Genomic DNA, 18,844 nt, shown 5'->3' on the forward strand with positions numbered 1-18,844 from the left:
GCACTGACTCCCAATGTTATCATGATAAGCTTTTAGACAATTGCTGTACTTTTTTTAAAATAGAGTATGACTGCAAAATAATTAATCATGAGGCCAAAGAAAGTTGCAAGTGCCAGCACTTTAAGAAGGTAAGAAAGACCATTGAATTCAAGAAAGAACTCCTAGCAAAGTACAAATGTATCTTTCCCTTCCCCCCTTTATACTCATCACCAAACAAGAGTGCTCAATAAAAGGTAAAAGCAATGTTAAATCTCATTCTTCATTTATATGTAATTTTCATTGTTTTCTGCATTTAAAATTATTCCCTAATAAATGTGTTGTGTCTTCATATTTCTGGCTGTCTGGAACAGATTAACTGGATTTACATTATTTCTAATAGGAAAGTTGCTTCCATTTTGGTAGTATTCTGACCGACTGGAAGAGATTACTAATGAAAATCGAGGTAACAAATGCTGTGGCCTCACCTAAATAATCTCTACTTGAAAAATTAACCGTCTATACTCACCTCTTTCCCAAGAAACACACAATAGACTATCAATAACCAACCTCAAGTTGTAGGATTTTTCATTTGTAATTTAAAGGACGGTTTACTTATCTGCCAAACTAAATTACAACATTCAGGGAGGGCAGAATAATATATGTAAATAAAGGGGTGTATAAAGTGCAGCCTTTGTTACATTGTTATGGTTAAGATAAAGTTGATTTCAAACATGTACCGTATATAGTTAACAATATAACACATTTCACATATTTTCCTTTCTCTTTACACTATGTCCGAACATTGTAAAAAATAAACAGCAACAATTTAAAAATACAGCAAAACAATATGTAAAAAAAAAAAAAAAAAAAAAAAAAGATATCCAAAGATTTGTCTTTATATATGTGTACAAACAATAAAAAAGAATAAAGGTTTTGCCATTTTAAAATTAAATACATGCGTGATAGCCAATTATGAGAATTATATGACATCGTCATATTGACACTGCCTTAGCCATGCCCCCACTGTCATGAAAAGATTGCCACTCTGTAGGAAATACTGAATGATAACTGGGTTATGAAATGTTCATATCGTTACATCCGTCACGCTAGCATGTGTTCCAATACTCTTGTGGAACACCACAAGAGTAATTTACAGTGGCGTGAAAAATGAGGACTGTAGGTGTTGAGTACATTAATATATATTATATTATTATTATATAAAGAGGAACGAAGGGGAGAGTCCTGCTGATCTGGTCACTGGCAACATTGTGCAACACAACGCGGAATTAAAGCTTTATCTGGATTATCACTAAATATAGACGCTTGGCATAAATCCACCGCAAAGTCAATGCCGTCTACGTCCAGCACCCCCACTGCCCTGTTTGTTTCCGTGGGCTGCCCACAGGCTGAATATTAAAAACAAGTGAGATGTGCATGAAGCCTGCTTGCACGTCCTAAGAAGATTTTTATGTTTTTTATGCGCCACAATTGACATGGACATGCATTCGAGATAAAAACAAAATTGATGGTTGAAATGTGTCTTCATCCACCTCGCTGCCTAAAGGAAAATCCTAGGTTTATTTCAAGCTTCAAAAACGGTTGGATGGACGGGTGATTTATGGCTTTAAATTGGGGCTTCGGCTCATCTGCTTTAAAAACACACAAATGCAGAACCCTCGCTGATGGCCAGGTTGAGATGGAACTCACCTTTGAAAGCAGGCAGCTTCTGCAGCTCCCTGTTGTTGCTCAAGCTAAAGCGAGACGAGCTCTGCCGCTTGTCCTTCTTCACGGGCGTCTGGGAGCCCGGCTGCTTTCCCTTGAGCAGCTGAGTGGTCGGAGGGATGCTGTTCCCGGTCTTCCTGTTGGAGCCCTGCTGAGAGGACACATGCTATCTTATACTATGTTAAAAAAAGATGTGAATGGCCACCAATTCCCATTTTTTGGTCCCCCTGGTAGGTTTTGAACCTATAACCTGTACTGTGGTTGTGTCTTCAATTAAATTTAGTAAGGTTTGTTAAGGTCGATGTTTATATAGCCTTAAATGATATCAGATTAGCCCAGTGGTGTCCAAATGTTTCGACTAAGGGCAGTTTTGGGTTATTTTGTTTCTTATTACATTACAGCTGTTTGCTCTTTTATTACACTTTTAAGGGTTTTTTGTAATAGTATTTTTAGAATGTGTCACGAGTTGATAGAAAATTATCCTTGGACCCCTCATATGAATATCTCTCTATTGTTACAATAATATTTATTTTGAGTTATAGTTGTTCCTCACCACATTGTGGTTAAAATATTGCAGCTCCACAACATTGCAGATTTTTAAAAAAAGTTATCCATCACTTCAATCACAGTCTGCAACGGTCGGTCAGCATTACCTAAATACAGGCCTCAAATGTTAACTTTTTAAGGTCAAGGCAAGTGTTGCCTTAAAAGGAGGGCTCATATTTTAGGGCACCAAGGCAAATACTTTCTTTCGAGCCAGGGGCTCCAAAGCATGCATGCATATTTATATATATATATATAAACAGTTTTTTATTCATTATTAATATCAACTTGTCAGCTTTTTGTCATTACATGATGCCTTTATCTCTATTTTTACATTTTGATAGAGGGAGGTATTTTTTTAAATTATTTATTTATGTTTTTAAGTTAGTACATTTATATGTACATGCAGATGCTGTATCGGGACAGATCCATTAAGAGTTTGAGCAGAAATATTTCATATAAGAATTAACTATACACAATAAAACTAACAAAATGTTGTGTCACATGAATGATTTTTGAAGTAACACCTTTGTGACATGAAAAAAACACGAAATATAAAAAAACATGGCGTTAACTTTTTGATATTAATATAAAACTCAAAGCAGTTTGGCTAATGAAGAGGAAGTCTAATAAACAAGATTTGTTCTTCTCTAACATCACCTCCTCGTAGTTCAGTGGAACAGTTTGGCCAACAAAAACAAAGAGTGACACCTCTCACATCGAATACACAATCTTCAGTGCCTTCAATGAGATGACAAAACATTTTAGCTAGTATTGATGTTATTTGAACAATGATACAGTTTGCAGTTAAAGGATGAGTGATCATCCCAGTAAAGAAACTAAAAACTTTATAAACAAGTTGTGACAACGTTCACAAAACATCGCCTGTTGCATGTTTCCTCACGTCATTAACTCTGTCACTGCAGCTGATAGACGCTGTATTGAGAAAATAAAAGCAACATCAAATAGTTTTCTTCTTCGCTGTCTCCATCTAAACACAGCAGTGCGCTCTTAAATGCACGCCAGGAAGCAAGGGAAAAGGATGTTAAACCAAGCGCTTGGCTCCGTTTACTCCGAGGGGCAATCTCCGGAGTGCCCAAAGCATGGGTAACTTACACATCTGTGAAGGCACCATTAATGCTGAAAGGTACATACCGTATTTTTCGGATTATAAATCGCTGTTTTTTTTTCATAGTTTGGCCGGGGGTGCGACATATACTCCGGAGCGACTTATGTGTGAAATTATTAACAAATTACGTTAAAAAAATATCAAATAATATTATTTATCTAATTCGCGTAAGAGACGAAGCAAATGTCAGCAATCGTCACACACACGTCAACCAATAAGAATTCGGCGGGGGCGGGTCATGGCAGAGGTGCATTGTGGGTTAATGGCAGAAGTGCATTGTGGGTCATGGCAGAAGTGCATTGTGGGTCATGGGATGCTAACTGCTGCTATGTCCGTAGCTATTAAAATGGACCATTTCAACATTGGCGGTAACTTATAAAAACTGAGAACGGCTGAACAAAAATGGCACCGAAAAGGAAATCATATACTGCAGATTACAAGCTGGACGTAGTGAAATATGCAGCAGAAAATGGCGATCGAGCAGCAGAAAGAAAGGACGCTACAATACAGGTTTTGGAGCAACATATGTTGCCATCCGAGCAACGTTATCATGGACGCCCCTGCTTATTTCAGCAAGACAATGCCAAACCACATGTTACAACAGCGTGGCTTCATAGTAAAAGGGTGCGGGTACTACACTGGCCTGCCTGTAGTCCAGACCTGTCTCCCATTGAAAATATATGGCGCAATATGAAGCCTAAAATACCACAACGGAGACCTTGGACTGTTGAACAACTTAAGCTGTACATCAAGCAAGAATGGGAAGGAATTCCACCTGAAAAGCTTGAAAAATTGGTCTCCTCAGTCCCCAAACGTTTACTGAAAGGCCATGTAACACAGTGGTGAACATGCCCTTTCCCAACTACTTTGGCACGTGTTGCAGCCATGAAATTCTAAGTTAATTATTATTTGCAAAAAAAAAAAAAGTTTATGTGTTTGAACATCAAATATCTTGTTTTTGTAGTGCATTCAATTGAATATGGGTTGAAAATGATTTGCAAATCATTGTATTCCGTTTATATTTACATCATTGCTACAAAAAGTAGCACCTACTGCTAATTTGTAGCATCATTTGAAAAGTCACCTACTAGAGAATGAAGAGCGCTTGAAACTCCGCATGTCTTTCTTTTGGAAAAATATGTTTGAAAGAGAAATCATTTTTGTCAATGACATTATCAATGAGAATGGTAAGATTATGAACTATGATGAATTTAGAACTATGTATGGTGATGCTTGTTCAAGCTTTTCATTTAATCAACTAACTGGAGTAATTGGGAAAAGATGTAAACAAATAATTAATTATGGAACTACTAAATTATTAGTTTGCAAACCTCTAATAAGAAATTCTATTTGGCAAAAAGGAACTAAAATAAATGGAAAAATATATCTTTTTTTTAAATAAAGAAATCTTTGAAGGCTGCCCCATACAACACATATGGAAAATGGGAGGACTTTTTTGACTGCCCGTTGCCGTGGGATGCCATATTCAAATTAATCTACAAAACTACCATTGATGTCCAAAATCGTTATTTTCAAATTCAAATTATTTATAACTTCTTACCCACCGGAAAAATGTTAAAACTATGGAATATGACAGCTCAGACTATTGCCGATTTTGTTGTCAGGAGTCTGAATCCACCATGCATTTGTTTTGGTATTGTCATATTGTGTCTTCTTTTTGGGTGGAAGTTGAAAAAATGTGTTTAAAAATTGGTTTGTTTATGAAGCTTGATGTGGTTTCTGTTATTTTAGGAGATTTCATTGACAGTCATGATTTAGTCAATGTAATTATAGTACTCGGTAAAAGGTTTTTTTTAAGGCCAAAAACAGATATTCACTTAGTATTTCTTTCTTTAAAACATTTATTCAGCATTTTTTAACTTTAGAAAGTTACATGGTTGAAAACGATAATGATGCCAAAAAACATAAAAGAAGATGGGAAGTCCTCAAAGGCTTATATTGAAAATGTAATTTTGTTTATATAGGATATGCAATCTGTTGTTGTGTTCCCTAATTTAAGTGTACATAAATGAAGGTGTGTGTTGCTGAGTCCGACTTGGACGTGATCTGGACTGTACATGGGTGCTTATTTTGAAAATGTAATTTTGTTTGTGGATTGTATGCAATCTGTTGTGTTCCCTGGTTTTCAGTGTACATGGGTGAAGGTGTGTTGCTGAGCCTGATCTGGACTAAGGCTGCAGCTAACGATTATTTTTCTATCGATTAATCTATAGATTATTTTTTTCGATTAATCGGTTCATCTATAGATTTATTTATTTTTCGATTAATCTATAGATTATTTTTCCTTTTACCGATTATTTTTTTATTCAAAATGAAGATGAAAAAATAAATGTTTTTTTCAAAAGGCATGGCTTTTATTTACAAAAAAAAAAGAGGTGTGGCCACTCAGTCAACATTGACAACAACATGACTAAATATTCTGTAACAATGTAAACATTTAAAACTTTTAACCTTTAACAAATTTAAAAGTAGCTTATTTGCTTTTTAATGTGCAAATATAAAAGTCAACATCCAGTGCAAATCTTAATATTCTGCAATAGCATAAGCATTTCAAAAGTAAAAGTATTGCTTATTTTGCTTTAAAATGTGCAAAAATAAAGATAAACATCCAATACAAAAAAGTGTAAAACGAAATATTCTGTAACAACAGTGTAAACATTTCAACAAAAGTGAAAGTATTGCTTATTTGCTAAAATGTGCAAAAATAAAGATAAACATCCAATACAAAAAAGTGCCAATCTAAATATTCTGGAGCACTGTAAACATTAAGTATTGCTTTTAAAATGTGCAAAATAAACATCCAGTCCAACACAGTACACAATAACCAATTCTACTCATTCCAGTGAGTGACTAACAGTTGTAATGAAGAAAGGTTAGCATGTCTACATGCTCTGCTTCTTTTCATGTTTACAATATTCCCAGCAGCTGAAAATAGGCGCTCAGAAGGGGTCGATGTGGCTGGAACTGAGAGGTAATTAGCCTTCATCTCAAGCCAGGACTGCGAGTGAGCTGAGCTGCAGTTGAAGTTTCTAGAAGGTTAACGGGCTCATAGTGATGTTACTAGTAGTTGACTGGGAGGTGTTTATTATCATTTGGGGAGAGTCCGCTGCCTGATGCTCACCTGCTAAACACATATCTGCTCGACGCTGAAGCGCTGACTACATGCGCTCTGAATACGCACTGCTGATTGGCTGGTAACGCTCTGAATACGCACTGCTGATTGGCTGATAATGCTTCGTGTGTACCAATCAGATGGTTGTGTGGGTGGGACAATGCTGCGTGCTGAGACAGAGGCAGAATGAGCAAAGCAGCTTGTTAAGACTTTAGCAGCTAAAGTTAGCTTTAGCTTAGAAACTCGTTCGGTACACCCCCGTACCGAACCGAAAGCCCCGTACCAAAACGGTTCAATACAAAACACGTACCGTTACACCCCTAGCAGATACAAATGACACATTCATGTTTTTGTGTAATGATGACAACGTATGCTCACGCGGACGATTGACTAGTTGATGGTTTTCTTTTCAAATGTTCGTTCATAGCCGTTGTGCTGCTATTATAGGCCATATACGCTCGACACAGTGTGCATACAACAACATTATTAGGCCGTTTATTGAAATACTTTCACACTTTTGACGACTTTTGGCGTGATTTTTCCCCCTCGCTCGCATCGTCTGCTTTGATCGTCTGCTTTGCGCTTCGCCATGACGGTAGCGTGACATGAATATGCGACGCGTCGACGCACAAAAACGGCGTCGACGTATTTACGTAACCGATGACGTCGACTACGTCGACGCGTCGTTTCAGCCTTAATCTGGACATAATCTAAACTGGACCTGGTTTTAAAGGCCTACTGAAATGATTTTTTTTATTTAAACGGGAATAGCAGATCCATTCTATGTGTCATACTTGATCATTTCGCGATATTGCCATATTTTTGCTGAAAGGATTTAGTAGAGAAAATCGACGATAAAGTTTGCAACTTTTGCTCTCTGATAAAAAAAAGCCTTGCCTGTACCGGAAGTAGCGTGACGTCACAGGAGCTAGTATTCCTCACAATTCCCCATTGTTTACAATGGAGCGAGAGAGATTCGGACCGAGAAAGTGATGATTACCCCATTAATTTGAGCGAGGATGAAAGATTCGTAGATGAGGAACGTTACAGTGAACGACTTGAGAGGCAGTGATGGACGTATCTTTTTTCGCTCTGACCGTAACTTAGGTACAAGCTGGCTCATTGGATTCCACACTCTCCTTTTTATATTGTGGATCACGGATTTGTATTTTAAACCACCTCGGATACTATATCCTCTTGAAAATGAGAGTCGAGCACGCGAAATGGACATTTAAAATGACTTTTATCTCCAAGACAATACATCGGTGACACAATTAGCTACTGAGCTAGCGCGATAGCATCGTTTTCAAATGAAGATAGAAACAAAATAAATAAACCTCTGACTGGAAGGATAGATAGAAAATCAACAATACTATTAAACCGTGGACATGTAAATACACGGTTAATGATTTCCAGGCTGGCGAAGGTTAACAATGCTGTGCTAACGACGCCATTGAAGCTAACTTAGCAACCAGACCTCACAGAACTATGTACTCTCTCCTTTTTCTATTGTGAATCACGGATTTGTATTTTAAACCACCTCGGATACTATATCCTCTTGAAAATGAGAGTCGAGCACGCGAAATGGACATTTAAAGTGACTTTTATCTCCAAGACAATACATCGGTGACACACTTAGCTACTGAGCTAGCGCGATAGCATCGTTCTCAAATGAAGATAGAAACAAAATAAATAAACCTCTGACTGGAAGGATAGATAGAAAATCAACAATACTATTAAACCGTGGACATGTAAATACACGGTTAATGATTTCCAGGCTGGCGAAGGTTAACAATGCTGTGCTAACGACGCCATTGAAGCTAACTTAGCAACCAGACCTCACAGAACTATGTACTCTCTCCCTTTTCTATTGTGAATCACGGATTTGTATTTTAAACCACCTCGGATACTATATCCTCTTGAAAATGAGAGTCGAGCACGCGAAATGGACATTTAAAGTGACTTTTATCTCCAAGACAATACATCGGTGACACAATTAGCTACTGAGCTAGCGCGATAGCATCGTTCTCAAATGAAGATAGAAACAAAATAAATAAACCTCTGACTGGAAGGATAGATAGAAAATCAACAATACTATTAAACCGTGGACATGTAAATACACGGTTAATGATTTCCAGGCTGGCGAAGGTTAACAATGCTGTGCTAACGACGCCATTGAAGCTAACTTAGCAACCAGACCTCACAGAACTATGTACTCTCTCCTTTTTCTATTGTGAATCACGGATTTGTATTTTAAACCACCTCGGATACTATATCCTCTTGAAAATGAGAGTCGAGCACGCGAAATGGACATTTAAAGTGACTTATCTTCAAGACAATACATCGGTGACACACTTAGCTACTGAGCTAGCGCGTAGCATCGTTCTCAAATGAAGATAGAAACCCATCAACAGCCGTGCTCACCTGCATTCCAGCGATCAACGGCACGACGAAGGACTTCATCCGTGGGTTTGGCGGCAAGCATCGGCTAGGCGTAGTAAGTAGTCCTTGTTGTGTTGCTGTAAGTATTGTAATGCCCCGCAGTGGAGAAGGAGTCACACAGACGAGGAAGCGCTGCTCAATCGCTTTATTAAAAAGCGGTAACTGGTTGTAGTTCAAAAAGTAACGCACACACATACACGAGCTGCTGTTAGCCAAAACTCACGCTCACACACACAAGTTCTCCGCCAACTCACTCGCGCATGCGCGTCCCCCAAACCCTTAAAGACAGTACACTAATGCAAATATCACAGATATTACAGTATTGTACTTAGCCGCTAAGACACCGATCGATCCCACCTACAACGTTTTTCTTTGTAGTCTCCATTGTTCATTAAACAAATTGCAAAAGATTCACCAACACAGATGTCCAGAATAATGTCGAATTTTGTCGAAGAAAACAAGAGGCTTTTCTATCGGGTCCGATGGGGTCCAACCACTTCCGTTGCTTTTGTGACGTCACGCGCATAAATCATATCCAAAGGAGTTTTTCAACCGGAAGTGTGGCGGGAATTTTAAAATTGCACTTTATAAGTTAACCCGGCCGTATTGGCATGTGTTGCAATGTTAAGATTTCATCATTGATATATAAACTATCAGACTACGTGGTTGGTAGTAGTGGGTTTCAGTAGGCCTTTAAGAACCCTTTTGAACAATCTGATTTCATTGACAACCTGGTCTGGTGAAGATAAGGTCCTTTTAAAAAAAATAAATAAATAAGAAATAAGATAAATAAATAAAAAACTTTTTCTTGAATTAAAAAAAGAAAGTAAAACAATATAAAAACATCCATCCATTTTCTACCGCTTATTCCCTTCGGGGTCACTGGGGGCGCTTGAGCCTATCTCAGCAACAATCGGGCAGAAGGCGGGGTACACCCTGGACAACAATTACATTAAAAATAGTAATTAATGAAAATGTTAGTGGACCAGCAGCACACACAATCATGTGTGCTTCAAGGACTGTATCCCTTGCAGACTGCATTGTTCAATATTGTAGGAACCAGAAGTAGGAGACAGCCCCTTTTGTGTGAAGGAGTGTGGATGGGGGAGGGAGGTTTTTTGGGTTGGTGCACCGGTTGTAAGTGTATCTTGTGTTTTTTATGTTGATTTAATTTAAAAAAATAAAAATAAATAAATAAAAATACTCCGCATGTCAACATCTCCGGCCGGTGCCACAGCCAACAAAATGCCTAAGCAACCATTTCCACATCAACACCGTATGATAAAAACTAGTCAACAACAGAAGGAGATAACGTCTGCAGTAACCTACCACATAGCGAAGGACATACACTATTTGATTTCCTATTATGCAGCTAATTTTTATTTGACAGTTCTTGAAATATCTTGTGTGACATCATGCACAAAAATGCACCTTATTTGTTTTAAACTATTGTAGTGGCGTTCTGTACAAAGTAGAAGAAGAAGCTCTTCTTCTTCTACGGCAGTGGTTCTTAACCTGGGTTCGATCGAACCCTAGGGGTTCAGTGGAGCCTCTGCCGCGGAGGTCAAGACACACATGACTCATGGTGTAAATAAAAACTTCTTCCTATCGGCAAATTATGGATACCCCCAAACAATGTTCCCTCTAATTTTCCATATGCGTGAGCCAACGCAAAAACTTCTTGAGCATTCAGTGGTGCACATGTGAGCGACTTTAGACATGCACATGCACTGTGCCCACACCAGCAGCACACCGGTCCCAAACCTGACTAAATAACAAGTTAAATGTTTTATTATTATATTCAAATGACAGCAGTAATTTCCATGAGATTATTTTCTAATATAAGTGTTTTGGCCCAATTACAATGACAATAACAAAAAATATTGTTTTTCATGAGCTGTGTACTAGTATTGTATGTCTGGGTGGGGTTCCTGCTTTGGAAATAATTTGTACCCCTTTCAGATATCGCATTCAGTTCCCACTAAAACATTCACATGTTACACAATAAGATGCAAACATGGGATCATGTGTACATTCCTGTAACTTTGTTTGTAAAATATATCTATCAGTATTTCTTTAATATAATAACATAACTGCATGGTTAATATTTATAAATTAAGATGAAATTAAGAAAAAAACATTTTATTGTTCACTAAAGAAGGGTTTGGTGAACGCGCATATGAAACTAGTGGGGTTCGGTACCTCCAACAAGGTTAAGAACCACTGTTCTACGGTAAGCAGTCATAGAAGGGGGAAAATGAAGTCGGCGTAGATACCGTAGTTGCGAGACCTGTTGTGACTCAATATTGGTCCATATATAAAGCGCACCGGATTATAAGGCGCACTGTCAGCTTTTGAGGAAATTGGAGGTTTTTAGGTGCGCCTTATAGTGCGGAAAATACGGTAAGTGTTTTATATCGGTCAATACTGACAATTGATATTTTTATGTCCTATCGAAAATAAGAACCTATGTTCAAAAAGGCAGCATTGACAGTATTAACATGATATAGAAGAGGTAAAAACATGTCTATGTCCAGGATTTAGAATTGGAGAAAGAAAGACTTGGTAGAAATGTAGCCTTAGCCATCATAACGTACCACTGTCAGCAATTACAGTTAGTCGCTACATCTGTAAGTGCAAGTTAAAACTCTATTATGCAAAGCGAAAGCCATTTATCAACAACACCCAGAAATGCCACCGGCTTCGCTAGGCCCAAGCTCATCTAAGATGGACTGAATATTTCAAATTGTTTTTGGAAACTGTGTACGTCGTGTCCTTTGGACCAAAGAGGAAAAGAACCATCCGGAGTGTTATAGGCGCAAAGTTCAAAAGCCAGCATTTGTGATGGTATGGGGGTGTATTTGTGCACGAGGCATGGGTAACTTACACATTTGTGTCGGCCGCGTCGTCTACTCCCTCCTTGAGCCGACAACACACTACGGTGAGCCGCTGGTCTCGCTATATCATCTGAGATGTTGTGTTGCGGTGAAAATCAAGTAAAAATTGGATGGCTGGTGGGGATCATCTGTGTCCATATCCCATACGGTCTTAGCAAAAACAAAATCAAAAACAACTACCAAATATGGGACGAAAATTTGAAGGGGCGTTGTAAGCAGGGCTTCATTTGCATCGAACAACTCAGCCTCTCAAAACTAACCATTTTTAGAAGCAGCCAGGAAGTGGCCTAAAGAAGGGTCATGGATGGATGGATACTGTAATCCCGATTAATTACACAGTAATTCACTAATTTGAAAACATGAGCATTTTTTGTTTTACAAAAACTGAACTTTAAATATTGTTTAAAAACCCGGCTTTAAATTAGTAACGAATAAATAAATAAAAACTAAAATAATAAAAAAACAATAATATTTTAAATAACAATAACAGTATAAAAAAACAATACAATTCAGTTGTTCCATTGTAATTGTTTTTAATTCTGTTTTTTACCTTCTACACTTATTTTACCACCATAGAGTGTGTGCTTTTTGTGTCAAAACAAAATTTTATAAAATTTGTGTTAATTAAATGCAAAACTTCTCACATTTTTGGTGCAATACATCTTTGGACAATTTTGACCAGTATTTTAGGTCAAAGCATAAAAATTGTGTAAATGTATCATGAAGTGCTTTCCATTAAGCTTGTGTAAGATACTTTTTTGAAACATTTCTTTTGTTAACGCAGTCAGACTGGATGTGGCGCACTACGCTATTATTGTGACGGGGTAAGTGTACTGTGCTGTTCTCAGCTACGGATGTCACGGTATGAACATTTCTTATCACGGTTATTGTGACCAAAATGATCACGATTATCATTATCGCGGTATTTTTTTAAAATATGCTCAACATTTTCTAAAATGACTTATACTGAAATCTTTTAACTAAGTTAGATTTTTTTTTAAAACACAAATAATTCCTTTGTAGAAGAAACATTATTGTAGACAAGAACCGTTTCATGGACCTCCAGTAGAAATTGAATGTGCATATGAAATCAACACAATCTAATTTATAAACAAGTAAAATGGCAGAAAAAAAAGAAATAAATCAAATAAATGTGAAAATTGTGCAAGATAGCACTGTATGGACATGAGAGATAAACAAATAAAAACAAATGTAAGAATTTTGCAAGGCGGCATTTGATGGCCAAAAGACATAACTGCACTTTTTGTCCATATAGATAAAAATTGTGTTCATAGTTTTGTTGGCCAACAAAAATAAACAGGAGTGATAGCTCACACATCGAATAGACATGCCTTCTGTTTGCAACATCGAATACGCAATCTTTACAGACTGCGTTCAATTCGATGACAAAGCGTTATATCTAATATTGATGTTATTTGAACACTGATACAGTTTGCAGTTAAATAAGGGACAAGTGATCTTCCCGGTAAACAAATTAAAGACTTTATAAACAAGTTGAGGCAACGTTTTTCGACACATGGCCTGCTGCATGTTTCCTCACGTCATCAACGCTCAGTCACATCTGAGCCGAGGATATCGTTGTGGCTTGTGCAGCTCTTTGAGACACTCGTGATTTAGGGCTAAATAAAAATGAACTTTGATTGATTGATGGGCGCTGTATTGAGAAAATAAAAGCAACATCAAAAGTTTTCTCCTTCGCTGTATACTTTTAATATGAGACAAATGAGTCTGTCTCCAATAATGTCCACACCTGTAGCCATCTAAAAACAGCAGTGCGCTATTAAACGCACGGAGACTCCACGGTAATAAAGCGAGGGAAAATGAAGCTCAACCAAGCGCTCCGCTCTCTTTACTCCAAAGGGAAATATCCGTAGCAAAGTCTGTATAGTTGTGTTCAGCTATGTTATCTCATGCCGAATGACGCAAGTGTGCATGCGCCAGCACTGCTGCGACGCCATTTCCAGGAAGTAAGCAGTGTTGCCTAAAATCCATTAATAAATGACGGTTTTTCTGTAATTAAAATTGTAAACGGCATTACTAACCATCAGGAATTTTACCACGGTTTATCATTATACCGTTACATCACTATTCTCAGCTTGACGAGGATGTTTAAAAAAAAAGTGAGCCTCAAGTTGTCCTGCATGTACATTGATGTTACATCGATGATGTCTTTCACAACAACATAAGCAGATGAGATGTGTTGTGGGTGTATAGATTGTTCTTGCTGGCTGTAGCTTTGTAGTTTGGTCCGGAATTTGCATGCATGTTGCACGGCTCATTAATCGTTTTAATTCGATTACCGGTACTACATCTTCATAATCGTGATAAGCCATAATCGAAATCGAAATCAAAATTTGATTAATTGTTCAGCCTTACTAATTAGCTGATTGGAGAGCTAGCTTCCGCAGCTAGTGGGTTCATGACAATAACGTCTGTATTGTTTGATCAGCCGTTTTACTGCTGTGTTACAGAAATCGTTTGGAAACAATTAAGGTATGTAAATAAACATTTACAGAAGCGTTCTGTGTAAATAAACTCATTTTGCATCGAATATATCAGCGGTTTGTAGACCTGTGCAGCTAATATATATACAAATATTTTCCCCTAAAATTTAGTGGATGCGGCTCATATACCGGTGCGCTTTATTGCCCGGAAATACGGTACCGGTACATGTTATGTAGATCAAAATGAAATGAGGAAAACTGCTCAAAGATAGCTGTGCCAAGGACTTGAAGCTGTAATTGCATCAACAAAGTATTGAGCAAAGGGTGTAAATTACTTGGATTTTACTGACGTTACATCCGGCTCACGTCCCGCCAATTAAACATGCGTGGTGGTCAAGCTAGCTCTGTTCTCAATGGGTACTAGGCGCCATTTTAACCTGACTCTCACCAGATCCTTGTAGTTCACTGAGCTCCACACAAGGATCTGGGACTTCTCAATAGAAGATGTATTTCAGAAGGCGGGGCCTTGTAAAAAAATCATTGTATGTGATTGGATAAACCACTTGTCTGTTATCTTGAATGACGTGCTACTTCAACCACTTACATCGAAATCAACCCGTGACGCTGATGAGAGCGACGCTGAGAAATCCGGTCGGAAGAAGAGCCAAAACATCCTTGCCACCAATAAATGCCATCAAAACCGTTATCTGTTCATCCTATAAAGAATCAATATTAGATAGATTTGACAAAACAGTTGCAATAGCAGAATCAATGTCAGCACATGACTCCTCGCTGCGTGCCGCCATTGTTGTTTGAATCAAACAGTCGCTTCAGCGCAACGTCACATCTATGAAATCCCGCCCAGCGATCCTGATTGGTTCATTATTTTTTTGCTATTTTGAAGGAGTTTGCAATGCCCTCGAGCCCAGATCCTTGTGTGGAGCTCAGCGAACTACAAGGATCTGGCGAGAGTCAGGTTAGCGCCATTTAGCCTTTCTCAAAGAAAAAATGCCCTATACATGTGTTGTTTTCGGCTGTACAAATCGCTCAAATCACTAAAAGGACAAAACGTTTCTTCAGAGTTCCTCGAAAGGTAATCAAAAAGGGCGGAAGAGTGCAAGATTTTACTAAACAACAACGAGAAAAGCGTGCAGCTAACACTCCAGGCCAAGGGAGCAGAATCGAAGAAGGCATGAGTTTGCATCTATCACTTCGTTAGAGGTTTGTTTGAGATAGTTTTAACAATTATTTACCATTTAAGTATTATCATGATATTATTTGTATTTCCTAAACACATGTTTGCTACGAGATTTTCGAAACGCTCCAACACGGCATGTCTTGATAAAAAAATGTGAGCAAAACCTAAAAGAGTTAAGCTTTTACCAAAGGCGGCGATCATATATGAAGCTTTCAGCACACACACAACGTTGACATCTATAGCTATATTGCGATAGAAATGGGGAAAAACACGATACTCGTAAATGGCGCGTGCAACAACAATAAACATAACTGTAGACACAAAGTTAAATCCGGAAATGCTACCTTACCCGAGCAAAAACGATGCATATTTATCCCAGAGAATCTTGATCCCAATTTCCTTGACCCAGGCACACACAAATAAGTTGTAGACCTCCATGCTTTTCCAATTTTCCAATCTTTGATATCACTCGACAAATCTTTTTTTGATAAAGTATAGAGATCTATTCCATTGCATAGTTGGATTTTTTGCTCGTATCTGCTTTTTGCAGGAATACTTTAGCCCCTTTGTACTTAAATAGTTTGCGCGCTGCTTGCTGTACAACAGGCATCTTGGCTTGGTTGACCACCACTAGTTTTCACTTCCGAGAAGAAGTCACGTGTCAGACTAAAAGCAATACTTATGTACATGTGATTGAGCTCTTTATTTTTAATAAATTTGCAAAAAAATATACATTTCCGTTTTTTCTGTCAAGATGGGGTGCTGAGCGTACCTTATTGAGAAATAAAATTAACTTTTTTGATTTTAGCAAATAGCTGCAATGAAACGAAGAGTGAAACATTTAAAGGGGTCTGAATACTTTCTTTACCCACTGTATATTTACGGGTACAAGTAAAGCTCTGGTCATTATGTCACTTTCTGTAGTTTTGCATCGTTCTTGCTATGCATTTTTTTACACTTTGGTTAAAAAAAAATCCTTTAATGGCATCAATGTTGTCTGTCGGCCCTGCGATAAAATGGCGACTTGTCCAGGGTGTACCCCGACTTCCACCCTAATGCAGCTGTGATAAGCTCCAAACCCCCGCGATCTCGAGAGGGACAAGCGGTAGTTCAGTGGCCTTGTGGTTAGAGTGTCTGCCCTGAGATCGGTAGGTGGTGAGTTCAAACCCCAGTCGAGTCATACCAAAGACTATAAAAATGGGACCCATTACCTCCCTGCTTGGCACTCAGCGTCAAGGGTTGGAATTGGGGGTTAAATCACCAAAATGATTCCCGGGCGCGGCCACCGCTGCTGCTCACTGCTCCCCTCACCTCCCAGGTGGTGAACAAGGGATGGGTCAAATGCAGAGGTTAATTTCACCACACCTAGTGTGTGTGTGACAATCATTGGTACTTTAACTTTAGTAAATAGATGGATGTAATATTTAGATATAAAACTCGCGTATACGTCATAAACCTGATTTAATAAACTACCCTGAATTTCAAAGTGTGCTGGAGAATCAAACCACACAGATTATTGGGAACTATTTTACCCAGGTAATACATTTCCATGATAAAAAGGGTTAGCTTAGCTTACTTACCTCATGCTGCAAGTTATCCTGTCCTCCTCCACTTTTGCCCACTTTGCTAGATTTTGACGAATCCTGAAAGCCACATAAACAACTTTAGAATAGATGAAAAGGGAGCAGCACAGAAGTAAAAAAAACAGCAAGTAAACCGAATATAGCTCCACCACAAAATTGTTTGACAAGATAGCTAACGGTACTGACGCGACCCAAGGTTTCACTATGGACTGAAATAAAGAGGATTCAAAGTGACTAAAAGATATCTAAGATGCAAGTGGGAGGTGCAAGAGTTTAGATGAAATATGCGACGTGTAGATAGGGGAGTTTGGTATAAGTAGGGCGAGATAGCAAAACAGCGAACATATTTGCAGCATAGCGGCTAGCTGGTGATTGCTAGCTGGCTTTGGCAGGGATGATCTCTATGCTACCCATCGGTTTTTCCACGTATGACGGCTTTTTCCACTGTCGTGTAATCATGGTGGGCGATTAGCAACACTCACCTTTTCCTTTTTCGTTTTATTCGGCATTGTATTCCGTGCCTACAGCGTCTCCACCCTTGCTACCCCTCTCGGATTCTCCACTAGCCAAACCACAGCAACTCACTCAAGGCGAAGCACTGTGGGAGGAGGCGGATCAAATCCGAGGCTTAACGCCTGATTGGACAGCAGGGGTCATGTGACCAACAGCGCGTCTGGTGATGTCATTGCTTTACGAAAAGGGATTTTTATGGAGCCCCCCTGTTGGCCGCAAAGCGACAACGGTATTTCTCTGATTTTGAATATTGTAATTTTGCTGCACTTGCCATTTGTTCAAGAAAGTAACTACAATACATTGCAAAAAGTACTTGGCCACCTGCCTTGACTCACATATGAAGGAAGCAAATTAGAACCTGGCAACTACAGACCTGTTTCTATTCTCAGTTCCATTTCGAAAGTAATGGAAAAAATAGTTTATGAACAGGTCCATAGTTGCCTTGCCACTAAAAAACTCATGTACAAATTCCAATCCGGCTTCAGAACTAACCACTCCACAGACACATGCCTTCTCTATCTGACCGACCACATCAAACATGAGGTGGACGCGGGAAAATACTGTGGCATGGTCATGCTGGACCTTCAGAAGGCCTTTGACACCGTTAACCACGCTATACTGTTGGATAAGCTCAGAGCAATCGGATTTGATAAAATAACCTTTATTTAACCAGATAAGAAAACCCATTGAGATCAAGATCTCTTTCACAAGGGTGACCTGGCCAAGAGGTCAACAGCACATGTCACAGAGCAGTTTCAAAATAAATACATTAAGACATACATTTTAAAATACATAAGAGAACTGTAAAACAACAGAGATTTACATCTTTAAAAACACAGGCACTGTGCAAACGTCTCTCGCTGTTTGTCCCTCAGGACAGAACGGAAGGCTCCAAATGGAAGTAGTTCTGTAAGTTTCAGTTTCGTCTGCAATTCATTCCATGCCATAGGGGCAGCAATGCCAAAAGCTCTTTTGCCAAATTCAGTCCGTACATGAGGAACAGTTAAAACATACAAATTGTTAGAACGTAATGCTTAAGAGCTGCTTTTTCTTTGTAACAGAGTACACAAGTATGGAGGTATTAAACCTAAAAGAGCCTTATAAATTAAAGTCAGCCAATGTGTGTATCTGCGTGCACTCAATGAAGATAAGTCTGACTTCATATACAGTTGACAATGGTGGGTGAGACTACGACAGCCAGTAACAAATCTTAGTGCTGAATGAAAAACAGTGTCCAAGG

The 18,844-nt window shown here is 38.5% G+C and overlaps 1 protein-coding gene across 5 annotated transcripts in view; it reads right to left on the reverse strand.

Annotated features, from left to right (window-relative positions):
• The window catches only part of LOC133648758 (serine/threonine-protein phosphatase 2A 56 kDa regulatory subunit gamma isoform-like), a 67,209-nt gene extending 49,499 nt beyond the window's left edge, over positions 1–17,710 (reverse strand). For 2 of the 5 annotated variants that reach the window (XR_009825930.1, XR_009825929.1), the window contains exons 1-3: positions 17,574–17,710; positions 17,089–17,151; positions 1,687–1,852 (exon numbers count right to left, since the gene is read on the reverse strand). Coding sequence is in view for 2 of the 5 variants with exons in the window: in XM_062045157.1 (XP_061901141.1) it covers positions 1,687–1,852; positions 17,089–17,151; positions 17,574–17,600 (256 nt within the window). In the remaining 3 variants the exon portion in view is untranslated. The remainder of the gene's footprint in view (positions 1–1,686; positions 1,853–17,088; positions 17,152–17,573) is intronic. The other 3 variants (XM_062045158.1, XM_062045157.1, XM_062045161.1) reach the window with 3 other exon arrangements.
• Positions 17,711–18,844: the final 1,134 nt, after the last annotated feature.

This window comes from Entelurus aequoreus, linkage group LG04, assembly GCF_033978785.1.
Source record: "Entelurus aequoreus isolate RoL-2023_Sb linkage group LG04, RoL_Eaeq_v1.1, whole genome shotgun sequence".
Classification (NCBI taxonomy): domain Eukaryota; kingdom Metazoa; phylum Chordata; class Actinopteri; order Syngnathiformes; family Syngnathidae; genus Entelurus; species Entelurus aequoreus.